Source organism: Nicotiana attenuata, chromosome 7, assembly GCF_001879085.1.
Source record: "Nicotiana attenuata strain UT chromosome 7, NIATTr2, whole genome shotgun sequence".
Lineage (NCBI taxonomy): Eukaryota > Viridiplantae > Streptophyta > Magnoliopsida > Solanales > Solanaceae > Nicotiana > Nicotiana attenuata.
Genome location: NC_031995.1, coordinates 6,364,472 through 6,384,572, shown reverse-complemented (window position 1 = coordinate 6,384,572; position 20,101 = coordinate 6,364,472). Strand labels below are relative to the sequence as shown.

The 20,101-nt window shown below is 36.3% G+C and overlaps 3 protein-coding genes across 4 annotated transcripts; 2 read left to right on the top strand and 1 right to left on the bottom strand.

The window, feature by feature from the left end:
* LOC109228617 (acidic endochitinase) lies at positions 5,338-7,297 on the top strand. Its single transcript, XM_019393771.1, has 2 exons — positions 5,338-5,737; positions 6,649-7,297. Exons 1-2 carry the CDS (start codon positions 5,388-5,390, stop codon positions 7,175-7,177), a joined length of 879 nt encoding a protein of 292 aa, XP_019249316.1. The 5' UTR covers positions 5,338-5,387; the 3' UTR covers positions 7,178-7,297.
* On the bottom strand, positions 12,120-14,539 carry LOC109228616 (probable E3 ubiquitin-protein ligase XERICO). Of its 2 annotated transcripts, none has more exons than XR_002068411.1 (3): positions 14,355-14,539; positions 13,494-13,556; positions 12,120-12,841 (listed from the first exon to the last, which is right to left on the bottom strand). XR_002068411.1 is itself a non-coding variant. In XM_019393769.1 (3 exons), exon 3 carries the CDS (start codon positions 12,826-12,828, stop codon positions 12,367-12,369), a length of 462 nt encoding a protein of 153 aa, XP_019249314.1. In that variant the 5' UTR covers positions 12,829-12,841; positions 13,494-13,556; positions 14,205-14,312; the 3' UTR covers positions 12,120-12,366. The 2 variants fall into 2 exon arrangements, 1 of the variants encoding a protein (XP_019249314.1); XM_019393769.1 differs by lacking the exon at positions 14,355-14,539 and adding an exon at positions 14,205-14,312.
* On the top strand, positions 17,005-17,967 carry LOC109229810. The gene is made up of 2 exons (XM_019395362.1): positions 17,005-17,187; positions 17,329-17,967. The coding sequence occupies exons 1-2, from the start codon at positions 17,005-17,007 to the stop codon at positions 17,965-17,967; spliced, it is 822 nt and encodes a 273-aa protein (XP_019250907.1).

Genomic DNA, 20,101 nt, shown 5'->3' with positions numbered 1-20,101 from the left:
ACATACCTGGGGTAGGGAAAACTCCGTATAATACTCTTGAAGAAGATTGCACCGTACCTCTTTAGAACAGCAAAATTTTACGTTGCTACGATTCTAACAAATTCACGTTGGAACTGCGTTGTTGCAAGATTTCGTTGGAAATCTTTTCTTTTCAGATGCTTAGCGTTCTGCTATTTATTAAGAATGAAATGAGGAGGCAAGACTTGTTTTGTTGTTCTCTGCCCAAAGTTTTATCAATCTCTTAAAGGAGATGTAATTTAAAAGAGACCAATCTTGATATACCTTTAGTTATTTAAGAGTTATACACGTAGATGCCACTGATTTTACATGACTAATTAGTCGTATGCTTTGAGCTTCCTTGCTGCCACGTATTATAATTTAATAATTAACTAGGTAATGTTCTGCTACCCGATAATTAATTAATGATCCGCATAATTTAAAAATTGTCTCAAATTACTTAAAATTTTACTTATTTTTAGTATACTATATATATACATTATACATTATATTACCGTGGTCATATGGTAACTTGCATGGTATTAGTTTGTAATTATCGGGTATTATTGCTCGACTCGTATTTTATCCCAAATTGGCCACTTTCAACGAAACTCGTTTTCTTTAATTCATGTACCTTTTATCCTTCATGACACTTACTTCTCGCTTGTTATAAATAGCGAAAATACGTTAACCTCAAGATAATCTTATCCCCGAGTCTACGTCGATTAACTGAAGACGAAACTTCTAACGTACGAAAATGCGAGAAGTAACAATGCCGTCGACCCACTCCTTGAGTCTAGGGAATGCGTTCGGGACTCGAGCAACAGCTGCATCGCCACCAAACACCAATAACAAGGAAAAGAGAGTAAAAAATAAAATTTGGGAAAGACGAAACTTTACCTACGTTTTGTGTTCCACTTCTCGGGGAATGGCATGTACTCAGCTGGGATCAGGTCCGAGGTCCTCATTTGTACAAAACGGCCTAGCCAACCTCGATCCCACTTTTCATCGGTACTCAAGAATGGGGCTTTGCTAGCCCGGCGTGCAAGTTTAATCAGTCCCCTCCCCCCCCCCCCTAGAAAGAGCCGGGGACTGTATAGGTGCATAATGTGGTCGACGGTGACTGGAAGAGGATCACGATCCTCTTGAATGAAGGGTGAATTTGGCAGAGGCATACCTCGTATCTTTTGCAGAACTGGATAATAACCGGGTCCAATGGGCCCAGCATAAAGGGATAAGTATAAACACTTAAATATCCCTCGACGTGGGTGGTGATATCTTCCTCGGGTCCGAGAACCACCACGTGCTTATCAACCCAGTTGTATTCCTTTTTGACCGTGGGGAGAATTTCTTCAGTGATCGAGCAAATATACCTCGATACCTTCTCACACCGGCCCGGTATGGATTGAGGTTTCTCAATCTTAAAATTGGCAGCAACCGAGCACCCACCTGGTGTGAATGTGCTCCAGGGGGATTCCGCTACTAGTTTCTTGACAGCAGTACACAGAATAGTCTCCTCGACAGCCGACCGTGATGTAGAAGTAGCTTTTTTTTGGGAAACTATTTTTGAAGTTTTTACTATTTCTTTTTAAATGGAGGGAAAGAGATTCAAAAGAAGAAGTTAAAGGGATATACTTGATTAGGAATGAAGACAAGCGAAAGTTCTTACAAAGATCTCAAGAAATCAAAATATAAGTGCTAGAAAATGCAGAGATTTCTAAGGAACAAGAATAGAGAAGGTTTGGATGTAAAGTTTGAATGAATAAAGAATAAGGTATTTATAGTTTCCAAACGGCGGTTCAAATCCAGGAGTAGCCAACCAGCAACTGACAAGCATTTAATGTCATTAAGGCGTGACTGACGAGACGTTTCATCCATTTTGTCATTTCTAACGCGGAGTATCGAGGTGAGAATCGGAAGCTCATATCATTTCTCGTCATTTACTCTCCAAAAAACGAGGGGACTATCTATATACGGTCGAAATCGGGCTCATCCACTACATGATAGATCGGGCATGGAACGTAAGAAATTGAATATCGACCTCGAGTCCCATCGAACCAAAACATAAGGTCAGAATGTCGTCCTCGAGAACGTCAAGTCCATGATCCCTGAATCGACCCTGAACCCGAATGAGCTCAAGGAAGCATTGCTAGTATAACCAACAAAAGACCGAAATAACAGAAGGCCGAAGTATCCGGCACCGGTCGAGTCTTACGGCGGGAATCTCGGCACGTATCAATAAGGAACCGGCAAATTAGGAGATTTTTACCTTTTATAGAATTGTACCTAAAGTAGAACTCCCCTACTATATAAAGGGGGTCTAATTGCTTGTAAATGGACATTATTACACACATTTAGAAGCAATATACTATTATTTTCTCTTTAAAGTTCTTCTTCAATCGTGTCTTGACACTGATCGAAGTACACTTTGTTCAAGGGTAGCCCACCTCCCAAGGCTGTAACTTCAATTCGTGTGGTTTGAATTTACTTTATCATACTTTATTTAAATTTATCGCTTTGTATCAATCTAATCCATATATTCTTAAAACCATTTACAAATTTCAATTGCTATTCGATTTTGAGGGTAAACACTAGGCAATTACTGACCTACGATGTTTCCCCTTTCATGATGATGATAGCAAATACGCAAAATGAGGCCGAATTGGAAGTTTTCATCTTTTGGTTCACTTCAAAGCAACTTACTTCTAAAAGGTTGAAACTGAGAACATTCTTCTTCCTAACAATTTCAACTATGAATTTCTTAAGAGTATTTTGCCAAATTAGCTTAGCTGGTAATGCATAATATAATTTAATCTAGCTAGCGATTAGTTTGCACAGTACAAATACGATTAGTTTGCACAGTACAAAACATAAGAATGGAGAAATGAAGACGAAGAAGAAAACCCTAAAATTATCAAAATCAACAACAACTTCTTCAACTACTTGAGTTGCCTCAGATTGCACCTCTACTGTAGTTGGAATTTGTGAGAAATACTCCTCTTTAAAGTCCCAACAAAAACCAAAAAACTTATTCATGATGTTAGAAAATGGCATTTTTTATGACAATCTAGCTGAATCTCGTCAACCCCCTACTAAACCACTAGATAAATTTTCTTACTACAAATTGTTCTAAAAACCAAAGAAGCAGCTCCTGTGAATTCATTTCAGAAGCAGAAAATTGAAACATGGAAAATGTCACAATTTACTACCTTCTTCCTACTGTAAACATATCCGTTTAACAAAATCGGCAAATTCAACAACAAATAGTAAGAAAAAACTGTAAATTGAAAAGAAAAAAATGACTAGCAAACTTCTGATATGTTGATTTTGATGGGAACCATAAGTAAGAGTACTTGGATAAGAAGATAAGAAGCTGCAAGAGGGAGAGACGAGACGGCGAGTGGGAGACCGGTGGCTGGTAGAAGTCGACGACGACGAGGACTGGTGGCCGGTGGCTGCTGGTTTAGGCGTTAGGGTTTCTATGATTTTGTCTTTTGATTATTTAGGAATTAGGAATGCGTTAGTTTTAGTCTTAGAGAATAGATAGACTATAGACTATAGAGACAGAACAAAGACGGGTTTGTTTTTGATTATTCAAGTTCAAGGGTTTTTGTTTTTTTATATTTAATATATATAAATAAAAATAAATTTTATATATATATTTATATTCTTAACGGGTTAACGAATTATCCGTTAAAAAAATTGAATAATCCGCCCCCAAACCGATAAGCCGTTAATAAAAAAAATTCAATCCGTTCCCCGTCCGTTAAGCCGTTAAGCCGTTACCAGTAATCCATTAAGCTTCGATTCGGATCGGTTTTCGGTTTCGGATCAGTTTTGAATACCCCTAGCAATGATATGTAAAAACAATGTGTCATTCATAAAATAATAGTAGAACATTTTTTTTATAACTGAGAAATCTCCGAAGGAAAGTGACACTCGGTTCAAAACTAAATATCTTAATTAAATTATGATTTTTAAAATTATACTAATTAATATGGGATACACGCTCTTTGGCGCGTGACTAGAAACTAGTGTATACACAAACATATCACACAAACAGATTGTCACCTAGTCAAGATTTAACTATCTTCTAGTGTTTGTGGAAATTTAGCTTTTATGTTTCCTTGTATTACAAGCTCTAAAGTCAACAAGTGGGAACTCTTGAATATTTTGCACCAGAAAAATACTAGCTTCTGTCTTAATCCAATAATGATTATACTGTTTACAACCTCAAAGTCTTGAAAATTAAGTCCTCAAGAAGTTTCCTTGAACCAAATGGAACATGAGAAACTGGAAGAGACTTGGTACTGTTCATAAATTTACTAGGATATACACTTTCTTTAGTTCTTTTATTTCATACTTAACTTTATTTTTCTTCACTAATTGGAATATGTTACTGTCGGAGTCGTTTGGTAGGCACACTAAATTATTCCGGGGTTATAGTCCTGGGATTATAATTTCTCGACTAATTTTATTCTACCTAAAAGGTAGGATAAACTAATCCTAAGTTTGACGGGATAAGATGGAATATTTAGGATTAAGTCTGTGAGATAAAAGTTATATTGTGTTTGGTGACGGTATAAATTTATCCCAAGATAAATCCATAACATCACGAAACGCAATATAAATTTAGAGCCCGTTTGGACATAAGATTTTTTTTCACTTTTTTTCGAAATCAGTGTTTGGCCATAAAATTTTCAATTTTCACTTGAAGATGAAGTTTGGAATTTTTCGAAAATTTAAAGAACTCCTAAAAGTTGTTTTTCAAAATTTTCACTTAGATCACTTACAAAACTTCAAAAACAATCAAATTATATTCATGTCCAAACACAACTCTAATTTTTAAATACCATTTTCACTTGAAATCTTTTTTTACCTTTTTTTTGTTGTAATTTTACAATTCTTATGTCCAAACGCCCACTTAATCTCACACCTTATCCTGCGTATAATTTTTTTTCCATTACAACGAGGGAAAGAGAAAGAGGAAGGAAAAAAAAGGACAGTAAGAATTGAACCACCCTTATAATATATGTAGAAATCTTACTTTATTTTTTGTTTACATAAACAAGACGAAGGGGAGCCTTGACGTAACTGGTAAGTAGCTGCCATGTGATCAGGAGATCATATACTCAAGTCGTGGAAACAGCCTCTTGCAATAATGCAAGGTAAGGCTGCGTACAATAGACCCTTATGATCGGCCCTTTTCGGACCCCGCGTTCAGTGAATGATTAACAGAAAGTTGACCTCAAGTCAACTATGTAAATTTCCACGAAATACCAAGCAAGTACACATCCACCAACTATAAATAACATGTATGCTTCTCAATCTTGATACAATCTATCCAATAATTTGAATTGTTAGCACACACACAAACAAAACTTAAACTTATGGGTATCAAATATAGTTTTCTTTTCACAGCATTAGTGCTACTTCTCCTAGCACTAAAACTAGAAGCAGGGGATATAGTAATTTATTGGGGCCAAAATGGGAATGAAGGTAGCTTGGCTGACACTTGTGCAACAAATAACTATGCCATTGTCAATATTGCTTTCCTTGTAGTTTTTGGCAATGGCCAAAATCCAGTGCTAAATTTAGCTGGTCATTGTAATCCCAATGTTGGTACATGCACTGGCTTAAGCAATGACATTAGAGCTTGTCAAAACCAAGGAATCAAAGTTATGCTTTCTATTGGTGGTGGTGCTGGAAGCTATTTTCTTTCTTCTGCTGATGATGCGAGGTAAGATTTATATTACTTCCTCCGGTCCACAATAAGTAATTTTTTAGCTCTTTTTTTGTCGTCCAAAATAAGTAATTTCAGATTTCAAGAATGAATATTTTTTTCCTACATTGCCCTTAGAGTAAATAGTGTTGGAGTATGTGTTAGGAGTGTTTATGTGAAGAGATAGTAAAGGTTAATATGGTCAATTTTATTGCTAATTAATGTTAAAGGTGAATTTCTTAATCTGTGTGAAAACATCCAAAAAATCACTTTTTTTGGACCAGAGGGAGTAGTATCATAGAGTCAATTTAGTCTTTACATCAATTATTCCTTTTTTTAATTATCTACTATTATATGAATATTATTTTTTCTGATTTAATCATGTGGTGTTCGGAAATGTTGAATGTGCGAAGAAAGTTTCATATTGGTAGCTGAAAAATTCAGATGCTACATGTAATGTGTGCGAATATTGCTAACGGTTTGAGGTCTTTTGGCAAAACCAAGAGGACTTGGGTTAAAGCGGACAATATCACACCATATTAAGCTTATCTAGGCCGGTTGAGCCCAACAAACAATTACAGGAATCCACTAGCCCGACTAATTCAAATTTTCATCGCATAGAGCATATTAAGAGTGACACACTCCCTACCAAGAATTTCTCCATTCTCGAATATTAAATAAATTGACACACAAGGAAAACTCATCTAAGATATTATTCTCATTAATTGTTACATTTTATATGATATTCTATCCTTATTAGTCTATTCTAAAAAGAGTGATACCTTTATGTATTTGAAAACTCTTCAACTTTTAACTTTTCATTTTACGTTATTCCGTGGCAAAGTTTTATACATGTCATGACATATACCTTTTGTGCTTTGCACTTTGTGACCACTTTGGAGCTAATTATTTGCCAATTACTTTTACAGGAATGTAGCAAATTATTTGTGGAACAACTATCTTGGAGGCCAATCAAACTCACGTCCACTAGGAGATGCAATTCTAGATGGAATTGATTTTGATATAGAAAAAGGGACAACACAACATTGGGATGAATTAGCAAGAGCTCTATCACAATTTAGCCAACAAAGGAAAGTATACTTAACTGCAGCACCACAATGTCCATTCCCAGATAAATGGCTAAATGGTGCACTTACCACTGGCTTATTTGACTATGTTTGGGTTCAATTTTACAATAATCCACCTTGTCAATACTCCGGTGGGAGCGCGGATAATTTAAAAAATTACTGGAATCAGTGGAACGCGATTCAAGCTGGAAAAATTTTTCTCGGGTTGCCTGCAGCTCAAGGAGCAGCTGGAAGTGGTTTTATACCATCTGATGTTCTTGTTTCTCAGGTTTTACCATTAATTAATGGTTCACCTAAGTATGGTGGTGTTATGCTTTGGTCTAAATTTTTTGACAATGGTTATAGCTCTGCTATTAAGGCTAATGTTTGAGATATATGGTCATATCTCCTCAGCTTGTATTAATGTTATGATTTCAATAATGTTCTATTATAAACTATATAGTACTCAATAATGAGGCTTCGAAAGTTACTTATTAAAAAAATTACTTATTGTGTGGTGTGTTTTTACAAGATTGTGTTGTATTACTTGTCTAACTGTATTATAGTTAACTTATATAAATTGGCCTGACACCCAAAAAGAACTTAAAGAATTACCAAGTGTGACAAAAGATTTCCGATGCACGAATCATCACACATTCGCGCGGGCGCTGTGAGCGCTACTGTGTTAAAACACAAAATCAGAAAAAACTGTTAGAAAAATAAAAGAAACTGGAAAAACAGAAGAGTTTAAGAAATATTCCGAGTCCACAATTTGCTTGTGTGTCCTTAAGGAATTTTAACCCCCTCACACGTTGCCAAGGTAATGGATTAAATCCTCCCAGGATAAAACGGAATAAACCTTCCTGCAACAGTGGCAATACAAACTGCACGATACCAACGAACTTAAAGAATGGAGCAAAATCACACTTACGAATTTGAGAGAGAGAGACTGCGAATTAGGATGCAGTATATTCAGAAAGAAAGAAGTTCTGGAGTATTTTTCGTGTGTAGAAAATGGAGCCTTGCCTCAGAATTTATAGGCAATTATCAGAAGAGGTGTCTGAAGGTCGCGGCAGAACCGCGGTCAGAGAGGCTTTCTGAACCTGCCTGCCGCGGTTCTACCGCGGTCGCGGCAGAACAACGGCCAGAGAAGCCGAAGCCGAAGCCGAGCCAAGCGAGCGACGACGACGGCGCGAGGGTTCATTCTCTTCAACTCCTTTTAAGAGCTTTAAGAAGTGATTCTATATATAAGCACACAAATGTGGTTGTCCCTCACCAATGAGGGACAAAGTGCAAGACAAAAGTTCACTTCTTCAAATTTTCAATTTCCCTCCATTTCCAATTCACACTTCTTCTACTTTAAAGCCCAATGGCTTATAGTCCAACAATCCCCCACATGAATGGGAATGGTTGTATCAAGAAAGATCATAGATGAAAGCTATGTGATTTTGTAAGTAAGGATTAATTGCATCTGGATAAGTAGGTTTTCCTTTGAACTTTCCGTAGTGAACATATGTCGGATATACTCGGTCAATCGGTAGATTTGATATCTTTGAACCGTCGAACTTTAGTGTATACCTAGACAACCATATGTCACACAACCAACCCTTAACCGTCTTTTGGTTCTCATTGTTGTGTTCGTTTTAGCCATGAATACCGCCTGGTTTCATAAGTGCGTAGAGAATTGGCCTTACAGAATTCTCATTGAAGCGGCTTCCACTTCACACTTACATAGGTGATTCCTAAACGTGTAATCCTTTAGATTGACACTATTTGATAAATACCTCATCAAACTTAGGTAATCGGTCAATCACAACTTTGTTTGAGCTCCTTGAACCTAGATCTCGGAACATCCAAAAGGTGACTTTTCAGAAGAATACGCTGCCTAATTATTAAATAATTAAATAAATTTTGTCCAAAAATAATCTTATCGATCATTTGACAAATCCAAATCCAAATCCAAATCCAAAGCCGAGCCGAGCGACTACGGCACGAGGGTTCATTCTCTTCAACTCCTTTTAAGAGATTTAAGAAGTGATTCTATATATAAGCACACAAATGTGGTTGTCCCTCACCAATGAGGGACAAAGTGCAAGACAAAAGTTCACTTCTTCAAATTTTCAATTTCCCTCCATTTCCAATTCACACTTTTTCTACTTTAAAACCCAATAGCTTAAAGTCTAACAGTTACCAAATAGGGTGTTACTTTTCTTATTGGAATAAAGAAAATACTGGTTATTTTTGCAGATTTTAGCTATATCCAACTGAAAAAGTACAAATTTGTAACATCCTCCTCTATTTATTCAAGTTTGGACTTGGTTATTTCCAATTTCTGCACAATGTCTAGAGTCATTCTGAAATTCTTATGCCCAATAATGATTGAGTCCTTTTCAGACTGGCCAAAAATGATGAAGAATTGAAGGTTTCAACTGATTGCTACTCTTTATTTTTCTTCTCCATTTGTATATGAACAGTGAGGATTCAAATAGCCGACTTTAACTTTGTAGTGCCAGCATTTTTTAAATTCGACGTCACAATTTACAGCTTATTTTCTACTATTATTTTCGAGAGATTAAGCCTATTTATATAACCCCCTCAACACCACCCACCCCGGGTAATCATCTTAATAACAATAACTACTGCGCCTCAATCTTATATAAAGTCGATATTAATCCTCACTTCTTTATTTAAGTTCATTTTACATTATTATCATGCCAAAATAAAATAAGGGTAGTAGTGAAATAAGTACGGCTAATCATCTTCTCCTTCAAAAATTAAAAAGGAAAAATAGAGGAAAGGGAAAATATGTAATGACTTTTTCTTTTTTTAAGAAGTTGTTATTCCAAGTATCCTTGAATCTTTTGGCAATCAGTATCTAGACAAATTTGCAATGAAATTAAAAGATTTTTACATTAAATGGTAATACGTGTATAACACGAGAATATTAAATTTAAGATACCAATATCATATTTTCATACAATAATAAATAAAATAAAAAAGGAAAAAAAAATAGTGGTGTTTAGAGCAGAAATGAGGACAACCTCAGGAAGAGGCAAGCATAAAACATTACAGAAGAAACTAAGAGGAGAAGAATTTGTTTTAGCTTGGGGAGGAATTCTCTTAAATGAGAATTCTTCTCCTTTCTCTCCTTCTTCTCTTACTTACTTGCTGCTGTAATATTTCTTAATCATTGGAAAATCTTTTCAGTTTTCAACAATTCTCCAATCTTGCATTTTCCAGGTATTTATTGTTATTTCCTTAGGTTTCTCTTTTTGTTTATTTTTATTATTTTAATTTACATTTGCTGCTGAAAATATTATAAAGTCAACAACTCAGTTTTCCGTTCCCAAGGGACCAGAACCAAAGATAACACGATTTAACAAAATGAATAGAGAAAAAAGAGAAATTAAAAAGAAATGGAAAGAAATGAGACTTTTCTTTTTACAAAATTTCTGAATTTCACATCTTACCGCAATGAATTTAAATAGTAAATGGTGATTTTGTAGAAAGAAAAGAATAGAAAAGTAAATAGGTAGAGTTATTATGGAAAAAAAGGTGTTACTATTATCTAGTTCCTTTGGGGAATAATATCATTATATGCATGCATCAAATTTTTGTCCTAAATGATAAACTATAGTCTAATTCAAGAATCAAGATCTGCATAAGAGATACAAGTAAACACATGACAAATAAAGGCAATCCCTACCCTTGCCCATTGGAGGAGCCGGGATTTCATTAAGGAGATTCAAAATATAAAGAAGTAGATACCTGCGCGCGATCAAGAAGATTGATTGCAATCTAAGCGGTATCACCCGCCCTATCCTACCACCTATAGGTAGCCAACAGAATTAAACATCTACTACATGTACATACAATGTAATTTTTCAATGAAAGTGGTTCGAATTAACCCCCTTGCCCCCTTCCCTCCGAACAAAAAGCCATAAAAAAGGACTAGAAAGGCTTGAACTGATGGCTTGCCAAGCCAGGGCTCGATCCTGCACAATTCTTACCAGCTGGTATCTGGTTAATTTACTTAAATTCACTTACAAGCCTTCACATCGCTGCCCTATCTTCGTGTTAAGGGCACAACTTAAAGAACAACTTACTCTATTGACGTGATATTATTCATACACTCCATTCAAAAGTTTCTTGTTTTGGTGATGGCTTTCTTTTGCAGAATCCACTCAAAAATGGCTGAACATTCAAGTGTGAATCAACATTCAATAGAGATTGAGCAATCTAAGAAGAAGTTGATTGTGCCAAGCATATTGGTAGGCATGAAGCTGAAGCAGCCATCTTCAGTGCCTTCTTCACCTTCAGGCCAACCAAAAAGCGCAAAGTACAACTGCCTATGCTCACCAACTACACATGCTGGTTCGTTCAGGTGCAGATATCACAGGACCTCTAGCCTCACTCGAAATAGCATGTCTGTTGGCTCAAAACTCTCTGAATTAGCTGCTGGAAAATGACTCAAAAATTTCATCACTTTAATCTAGCATTTCATCTGTAATTAAGCATGTAATAAGGACTCAATTTACTCTGGATTGCTTTTCTCCTTTCCACTTGATCATTGATTTTTATTTACTTGCTTATGAATAACTTTCTGATCTGATTCCTAAAGTTGTAAAGTCATGAAGAATGCTTGGTTGTCCATTTGTTTATTTATTGGTTGATTCTTAGTTCCGTTGAGTCCCACATCGACAATGAAGGGGATGGACGATCTCCTTATATAGACTTGGGCAATCCTCACCTCATGAATTAACTTTTAGGTCCAGTTGTTTAACATGGTATCAGAGCAACACCCATGACCCATCCCAATTTCTCGATGTTGTGGCCCCAAATTGTCATATCCCACATCGACAATGAAGGGGATGGACGGTCTCCTTATATGGACTTGGGCAATGGGCAATCATTGCACATGTTTTGCCTAACCTCCTCCACCCAACCAAAAGAAAACTAAAAAGAAGAGGAAAGCAAAAGACTGGAGACACCTTAAAAGTTTGATTTGGGAGTAAAAAAGATGAAGACAGCTTTGTTCCCTTCTTTCAGTTTCTACAATGAATCTTCTCCTTGTCCTCCTTTTACTTTCTTTTTTTCGATAATCATGGAGCTTCACGCATCTCGACTAATTTCACATGATATCTACTACCTTCCATCAAAACAGATATCGGTAACTCTGTCTATCAAAACTTGAACATATGAGAAAAAATTACATACCCAGCGGTTTGCCTCCACTTGGACTCTTTTTACTTTGACCTAGCAACTTCCCAGACTTTGAAATAACCTCTCACGAAACACCGGATTAAGCAAGCAAGAAGCTAAGCAAGAAGATGGAAAAACATAACAACAAGAAACTCTTTCATATAATATGTACAAGAATGTATGAAATATTTTGGTCTCAGCAAAGAGACCCGTCACTCCGAGAGGACGCCAAGCATTACAAATATGAAAACCTATAGAACTATCCAATGTCAAAGATCAACCGTGCATGTTGTACTCGGCCTGTACACACTACTAAGCTGTACACACCACCGCATCCTCAGATGTATATAGTGTTATAAGCCTAATAAAACTTGTAGCTCACATAGGACAAGTATCTTCTTCGCCTTCTTGAGGCATCATGTAATTCCTGCAAAGCGGACAAGTTACGTTCCAATACTTGAGCCATTTCTCTAGACATTGCTTGTGGAAAACATGGCCACAGGAAAGATGGTTTATTTCTGCATCAGGCTCAAAATCCGTTAGGCAGACCGAGCACTCTTTCTCAGCGTGGTTAGAGACACAGATCGAGTCATAACGAATTGCAGGAGTACGACTTCTGAATTCCTCCATGTATGACTCGGATGGGGTTCCACGACATTCAAACGGATCCAAGGGTCCTCCTTCGATAGAATAGTCGTCCCATGCTGCAATGCGGATGCCAATCACGTGAAGGATTGATCGGACTATCTCCTTGAGAACGGAGATGGATATGGCTGTGTTCATTAGAATCACACAGAGCACTCCTGCATCTGCTGGAGTTGGATACTGTGAAAGGCCCATACTGGATTGGAATCTAGTCATTGAAATAAAAAAGCAACCATTAGAAAAGGGAAAAATTAGCCAATGAAAAAGGGCAAGTTACTCATCTGGCCAGTCAGCCAAAAACAATTACATACGCTAGCCAAATATACAAAAAAATGTATATTACACACTAATATACAAAAAATATACATTTTGCCAAGTATTATTTTTGGCAGCTATATAGTTTCCCCAGTGGAAAAAATAGTATCATAGTTATTTTGAAAAAACCACCAACAACAAAACTAGTTTCATATTCTTTTAGCAAAAGAGTTGGTCAAAATCCATCTTCCAAACAACAACAAAAAATCCGGTGTAATCCCACAAGTGAGGTCTGGGTAGTGTACATAGCCTTACCCTACCTTGCGAAGGTGGGAGGTTGTTTCCGATAGACCCTCGGCTCAAGCAAAGCCGAAAATCCATCTTCCAGCTAAGTAAAATAAATCCATATTCTGCCTAGATATTCCAAGTAGACTATAATAGACTAATAGTTGCTTCAAGTTATGCAATACTAAGGTTAACATTTTCTGTCCATGCCCCTTTTTCCCATTTCTTGCTAGGCTAGAAGGCAAGATTATACAAAAAGAAAGAACTCATCCCAAACAGCAATCATAGGAAAGACCAGAACTTCTGAAATAAGATTTTACCTAAGCAGAAATCAAGTATTTTCTTCAAGCAAAAAACTTCTGAAATTGCTCAGTGCACTGGATCTGCAAAAAAAACAAGCAACAACATATATCAATCAGTCATTTTTGAGGAAAAGTTAAAGGAGGCCAAAGCAGTAAGCCAAATATAAATAGCATATATTCCTTCTAGAGAAGCAGATGATAGTTAGTAGCCTAAATATAAATAACTAGAGGTGATTGAACCATATTGATTGAGTAGGTGAACAAATATGGAAAGCAGAAACACAATAGGGATTCAAAATTTGGAGCTTTTATACACATCTAAACAAAATGAGGAAACCCCATTAATTGGAAAGTCTTTATCTTCTTGTATCAGTTCAATTTTGTACCATTTGAAAAACAAAACCAGATTTTTATGAACATGGATCCAAGAACTAAAGAAACTTCTAATAAAAATTGGATCTTTTTTGCTTTCCTTGATACCAAATGTTAATAGACAAATAAAAAGCAAAACCAAAAAGCAGAATTTTTTTATATTGGATAAAATGTGAAGATCCAAGGTAAAATCAGCCCTTTCAAGTGGCAAATTATCTATCATAAAGAAACACTAAAAATTATATTTAAAAAAATGAAAAATCAAATCAAATAAAAACATAATCAGCTTAAAATACAGAAGCAGGAAATAAAATTTAATTCCTCAAATTTGAGATCTAATAACAGATCAAGACTCACATATTATGTGAACCCCATCAAGAACTGCATAAAAAACCATATTTTCCAAAGACTATATAAATAGTAAAGATGCTTATGAACCAAATAAAAAGGATAAAAATTTACACAAATGGAAAGAGATAAAGATAATAGATAAAGGGTACTACTTACTTTATAGGTATAGTAGGAGCTAGAAGAACTTGAGGATTTTTCTTTAAAGTTTAAAATTGCAAAAATTTTGGGAGAGAAATTGTTGTTAGGGAATAAGGGTAAGGTTGTAGATTCATAGGATAACAAGAGAAGACAATGTTGATAATGGTTGATAAGATAGCCTCCTCCTATTAATTCCCATAGACCCTTTTCTATTTATAACACAAGCAAACTTTCTTGGGTCCCATTTTAAATTGTCTCTTTGCTTTCACTCCATGTTCTTATTTTACTATATTTAATCATCATCTTGGACTTTAGAGCTATTGGGGTATTTCTCTAATTAGTCTATCATTCAACTATGTTATCTTCATCCTTTACCCCCGAAGGATACGGTGCAGCGGATGAAATTACTTTTTCCTTAACTAGAGGTTTTGGGTTTGGCTCTGGGTATAAAAACTCTTTGGTAGGGAACGCTTCCTTTTGAATGGGGCCTTACGCGACGCGAATCCGAATATAGTCGGCTTCCAATACGGGCACTAAAAACCGTATGGAAAAGAAAAAAAAGTCTTCATCCTTTTGTACTTTTGCATGGATTGTTGTAAATTATTGTAACTTTTTCGTTTTTATTCTAGCTGTTAGAAAATAATAAACAAAACTGCCTCGAGGCGTGAAAATCGACTGTCCTTAAAGAGTTATCGCATGTATACTAATTTAGGAAATACAAAACGATTCTCTTTCATAACAGATTAATTGCACACACTTAAAAGTATGTGTCCTAAATCAAAGACATGAAAGGGACAAGTGCTTAAAAGGCTCCAAAAAAGCCTTCTCTCTTCCGATATAGGAACAATCCCACTTCTTAACTCTGAAATAACAAACTATCTTACACTAGTGGGGGTTGAAAATCTATCACATGTTAGTAACAACAACAATAATATACCTAGTGTGTTCTCACAAGTAGAGTTCACAGAGGATACTGTATACGTAGACATTATTCCTACTTTATGAAGGTAAAGAGTCTGTTTTCGATAGACTTTCGACTCAAGAAAAGCATTTCTAAGCAATAACAACAAACCTAGTGTAAGCTCACAGGTTGGATTTGGAGAGCATAATCTGTACGTGGACCTTACTCCTATATTGTGAGGGTAGAGCGGCAAGAAAAGCATTTCTAGACAAGATTGAAAAAGAAGCCGTGTTGAAAAACAATAATGAAGAAGTCATGTTAAAAACAATAAAGTCAAGAACAACAACAACAATAAACTAACAAAGCAGTAAAATAAACAAAGCAAAGGAAACAACATATAGTAATAAAAATCAAAAAATAAGATAATACAAAATTTGTCACATGTTAGTAAGTTTACTTTAGATTCAGCTTTTATCAGGAAATTTTTTATGTATAAGTGAGTAGGAAAGATAATAACTTTCAATATCAGAGAAAAAAAAAATACTTTTTATAATATTAGGCTTGGACAAGATAAATAAATGATATGGACACTGATGACTAATTTAAGTTTCTTGAAATTGAGATGTAATTATTTTTTGTCATATTAAAAGAATGCATAATAATTTGTATGATACAATTGGTTCTTAAAAAGCAATGCATGAGTTGTAATATTCGACCACTTGAAAAAGAGGTAAATAACCAATATTTCAAATTGGATTAGGAAATAACTTAGTGACCAATGTCTTCCTCTGTTCCTTTATAAATTATAATATAATATAGACGTAAAAACAAAAAGTATAAATAATGTGCATAATTCTTGTTTTCATTTTATTTATTTTAATTTTGAGTTGTTGCTTGTTATGTGAGTTGACCACATGATCCATCACATGGACGGTTAATAATTAATGCTAATCATTGTACTTATGACTGACTTAAAGGTTTGGCGACCAATGGGAAGAAGCAATTTTATATTTAATAGTATTCCCGATATTTTGGGAAAACCAAAATACTCAATAAAGCAATAGATAAATTCAATAAGCTATAAGAAATAAGTACATTTTTCGAATTTAATACGAAGACGTAGGGGTTATTTCTATTATATGTTGGGGTTCAAATAATCAAGCTAAAAATTTCTCTCTCTAAAGTTCTCTCTCGGCGCATGATAAGCGTGTCCTGCTAACATACGCTGAACAACAATAGGGAGGGGAAGACCCAGGAAATTGGCGACGACAATTCCGATAGGAAACATCATGGAAGCTAGTAATTCACAAAGCACAGAGAAGCGGATTGTTGAGGTGGTGAATAGTGAGATAAAACCAATAGAACAGTGGCCGCCATTAACAACCATGAAGGAAGCTCTTAATACAATGCATGCAACAAGTCCTGTAGTGATAAATGAGAACGAGAAGGTCAATTCTGCTGATAAAATACAAATCGGAGGATCTAACCAAGGGAGAAATGACATGCAAGCTAAGAACAAACGAAATCCAGTAGAGGAAATCGTGAGGAATTCGGAAGATGCTGGAAATGCTCAAAGGAAAAATGAGAATATATCGCAAGCTGATGACAACAAAAATGAAGCTCCAGTCGCAACTAAAGTGACGAATTAGAGGAATTGGACAAATCTATTTGCGGGGAATAAATTGGCGTCAAAAGGTATGGATCTAAATTTCATTGCACCGACTATAAAAAAATGGAGAAGTAGTTGTGGAATTGTGTAAGGATGAAATGGAAGAAGAGACGAGAAAATGGAAACAAGCTTTAATTGTCTATGTAGTTGGAATTACACCATCAATAATTGGAACCAAGGAGCGATTCATCGAGGCGGAATTTACTGCTAAACCTAAGATCTATTACCATAATGAGGGATATTTCATTGTAAGGTTCAATTCAATGGCGGATAGGGATGAAGTATTATACTCTGGCCCACATATGCTAGGTACTAAGCCGATGATCGTGAAGGCTTGGTCGGAGAATTTTGATTTCAGCAAGGAGATCCTGCAAACAATCCCAGTGTGGGTGAGATTTCCAAACCTACCTTTGAATTGCTAGGGAGCTAGATCTCTGAGCAGAATTAGTAGTGGTCTAGGGATTCCATTGTACGCAGATGCATGCACTACTCAGTTGGATCGAATTACCTATGCGCGAGTTTTGATTAAAATGGATATAACAAGAGAACTCCCAAAATCCATCAGAGTAACAGATCCAAATGGAAGAGTGTTTAATCAAAGTGTAGCCTACGATTGGATGCCAGAATTCTGTCAAAGCTGTAGACAAATCGGGCATAGCTGTGGAAAGGATGAACAACAGATGCAAAAGACTAAGATAAAACAGCAAAAGCAGAGGCAAGAGTGGATGCCAAAAGAAAGGAGCAATGACAAGATAGACCAATCAATAGCTGTTAAGAACAATCAACAGGCAAAGGGAACAACCAGTACAAAGGAGAACTCAAATGCAAAGATTGATAGTGAAAAAGGTGAGCTGAACTGGACAAAGGCTACAGGGAAGTCTATAGCTAGAAACAAGGAGAAAATGGAAGAGGATGCAATTAATACCCTGAATGGTTTTAATATACTAGCAGAATCAGGATTACAACTATTACAGCTAAACCAATTGAGAGAGGGTTCGAGTAGACAAAGGAGACAGGAGGAGGTAGAAGGGGGTTCACATGGCATATTCATTCCAGTATGAAGATGATAACATGGAATATTAGGGGTCTGAATAAGACTCCAAGACAGAAGGAGCTGAAGAAGTTTATAAGAAGCAATAAGGTTAGTATGATGGCACTACTTGAACATAAAGTGAAGGAGCAAAAGGCTAGTCAAATAATAAGGAGGATCACTTCAGATTGGGAGTGGGTAGCCAACTATGAGCACAGTAGTAAAGGGAGAATTTGGTTGATATGGGATGGTAGGGAAGTAGAATGTACAGTGCTAGAGAAGACAGACCAACTCATTCATGTTGCAATCCTTATCAGGAACATGAATGTGAGGTTTGAATTTTCAGCAATCTATGGTCTGCATACTGTAGAAGATAGGAGAAAACTGTGAAGGGATTTACTGCAAGTCAATAACAAAATACAAGGGGCATGGCTAATCATGGGTGACTTCAATGCTATAAGGAATAGGGAGGATAGACCAGTTGGGAATCCTGTCCAAGAGATGGAAGTGAAAGACTTTAATAACTTTGTGGAGGATGCTGCATTATCTGAATTGAGGACTAATGGAAGAAGTTTCACATGGACCAATGGTCACACATACAACAGGATTGATAGGGCACTAGTTAATGCTGAATGGATGCTCAAAATGCCTCACCTTGAGGTATGGGTAATGGATCCAGAGTGTTTTGATCACTCACCTTTGAGTATCAGCTTTGAAGACAATGCAGACTCAAGGCCTAAACCTTTCAAGTTCCTGAACCATCTTTGTTGATCATAAGGAGTTCCTGCAGATAGTAAGCAAAGCCTGGGAAGGGAGGAGTTCATATAACAGAATAAGAGATGTATGGGAGAGATTGAAGAAGGTGAAGCAAGCTATGACGAAGCTGAATGCAGATGAATATAATGCTGTAGGAGAAAGGATCACAGAATGCAGGGAGAAACTATGCATCATACCAGAACAAATGAGGAGCCCTGGACAACTAGAAAACATGATCCTAGCAGAAAAGGAATTAAAACTAAAGTTGGAGAAATGGCTAAGGGTGGAGGAAAGCATGCTAAAACAGAAATAAAGAGTACAGTGGTTAAAACTAGGAGATGGCAACAATGCCTACTTCTATGCCAGCATGAAGAACAGGAATTCTCAAAACAAAATTCAGAACCTAACAAGAAGCAATGGAACAGTGACACAGACAAAAGAGGAGGTAGAAGATGAGATACTGGGATTCTATAAACAATTATTAGGATCAACAGCTGGGAAACTACCAGCTATTAATCCAGCAATAATGAGAGAAGGACCACTGATCAATAGCCAGCAGCAGAAATAATTGATAGAAGATATATCAAAGGAGGAAATATACAGAGCATTGATGGGGATAAGTGATAACAAAGCACCAGGGAGTGATGGTTTTAATGCACTATTTTTCAAAAGAGCTTGGCCAGTAGTTGGGGAGAAGAAACTGAAGCAGTGATGCAGTTTTTTTCTGAAGGCAAAATGTATCATCCAATCAACTGCACCATAGGAACCTTAATTCCTAAGCTACCAAACCCAAATAGAGTCTCAGATTTCAGGCCAATATCATGTTGCACCATACTATACAAGATTATCTCAAAGGTCCTAACAAACAGGTTACAAGGCATAATGAATGATATTATGGATGAAAGTCAAGCAGCCTTTGTACCAGGGAGACTGATCAATGACAACATAATAATGAGTCATGAGCTTGTTAAAGGCTATAGCAGGAAGGGTATCTCTCCTAGATGCATGTTAAAAGTAGATATGAAGAAAGCTTATGATTCTATCGAATGGGACTCCATGGAACAGGTGCTAAGGAGCATACAAATGCCGGGGAAGCTTGTGAATTGGATTATGGTATGTATGAGAAGTGTGTCATACTCCATAGTTATAAATGGTCAGCACACAGTACCTTTCAAAGCGAAAAAAGGATTGAGGCGGGGTGATCCATTATACCCAAATCTATTTGTTTTGGCTATGGAATATTTGACAAGACTGCTGAAGAACTTAAAGAGGAATCCAGATTTTAATTTTCACCTAAAATGTGCCAAATTGAACGTAGTACAACTGAGCTTTGCTGATGATCTTCTACTTTTCTGTCGAGGTGACTATATATATCTGTGAAGATGTTATTCCAGCGTTTTCAAGAATTC

Excerpts from the sequence above, each read along its gene's own strand:
- LOC109228617 (XM_019393771.1), top strand. The coding sequence starts at position 5,388 with ATGGGTATCAAATATAGTTTTCTTTTCACAGCATTAGTGCTACTTCTC. Across the intron at positions 5,738-6,648 it reads TCTTCTGCTGATGATGCGAG|GAATGTAGCAAATTATTTGT; the intron begins GTAAGATTTATA and ends TTACTTTTACAG.
- LOC109228616 (XM_019393769.1), bottom strand. The coding sequence starts at position 12,828 with ATGGGCCTTTCACAGTATCCAACTCCAGCAGATGCAGGAGTGCTCTGT.
- LOC109229810 (XM_019395362.1), top strand. The coding sequence starts at position 17,005 with ATGGAAGAAGAGACGAGAAAATGGAAACAAGCTTTAATTGTCTATGTA. Across the intron at positions 17,188-17,328 it reads CAATGGCGGATAGGGATGAA|GGAGCTAGATCTCTGAGCAG; the intron begins GTATTATACTCT and ends TTGAATTGCTAG.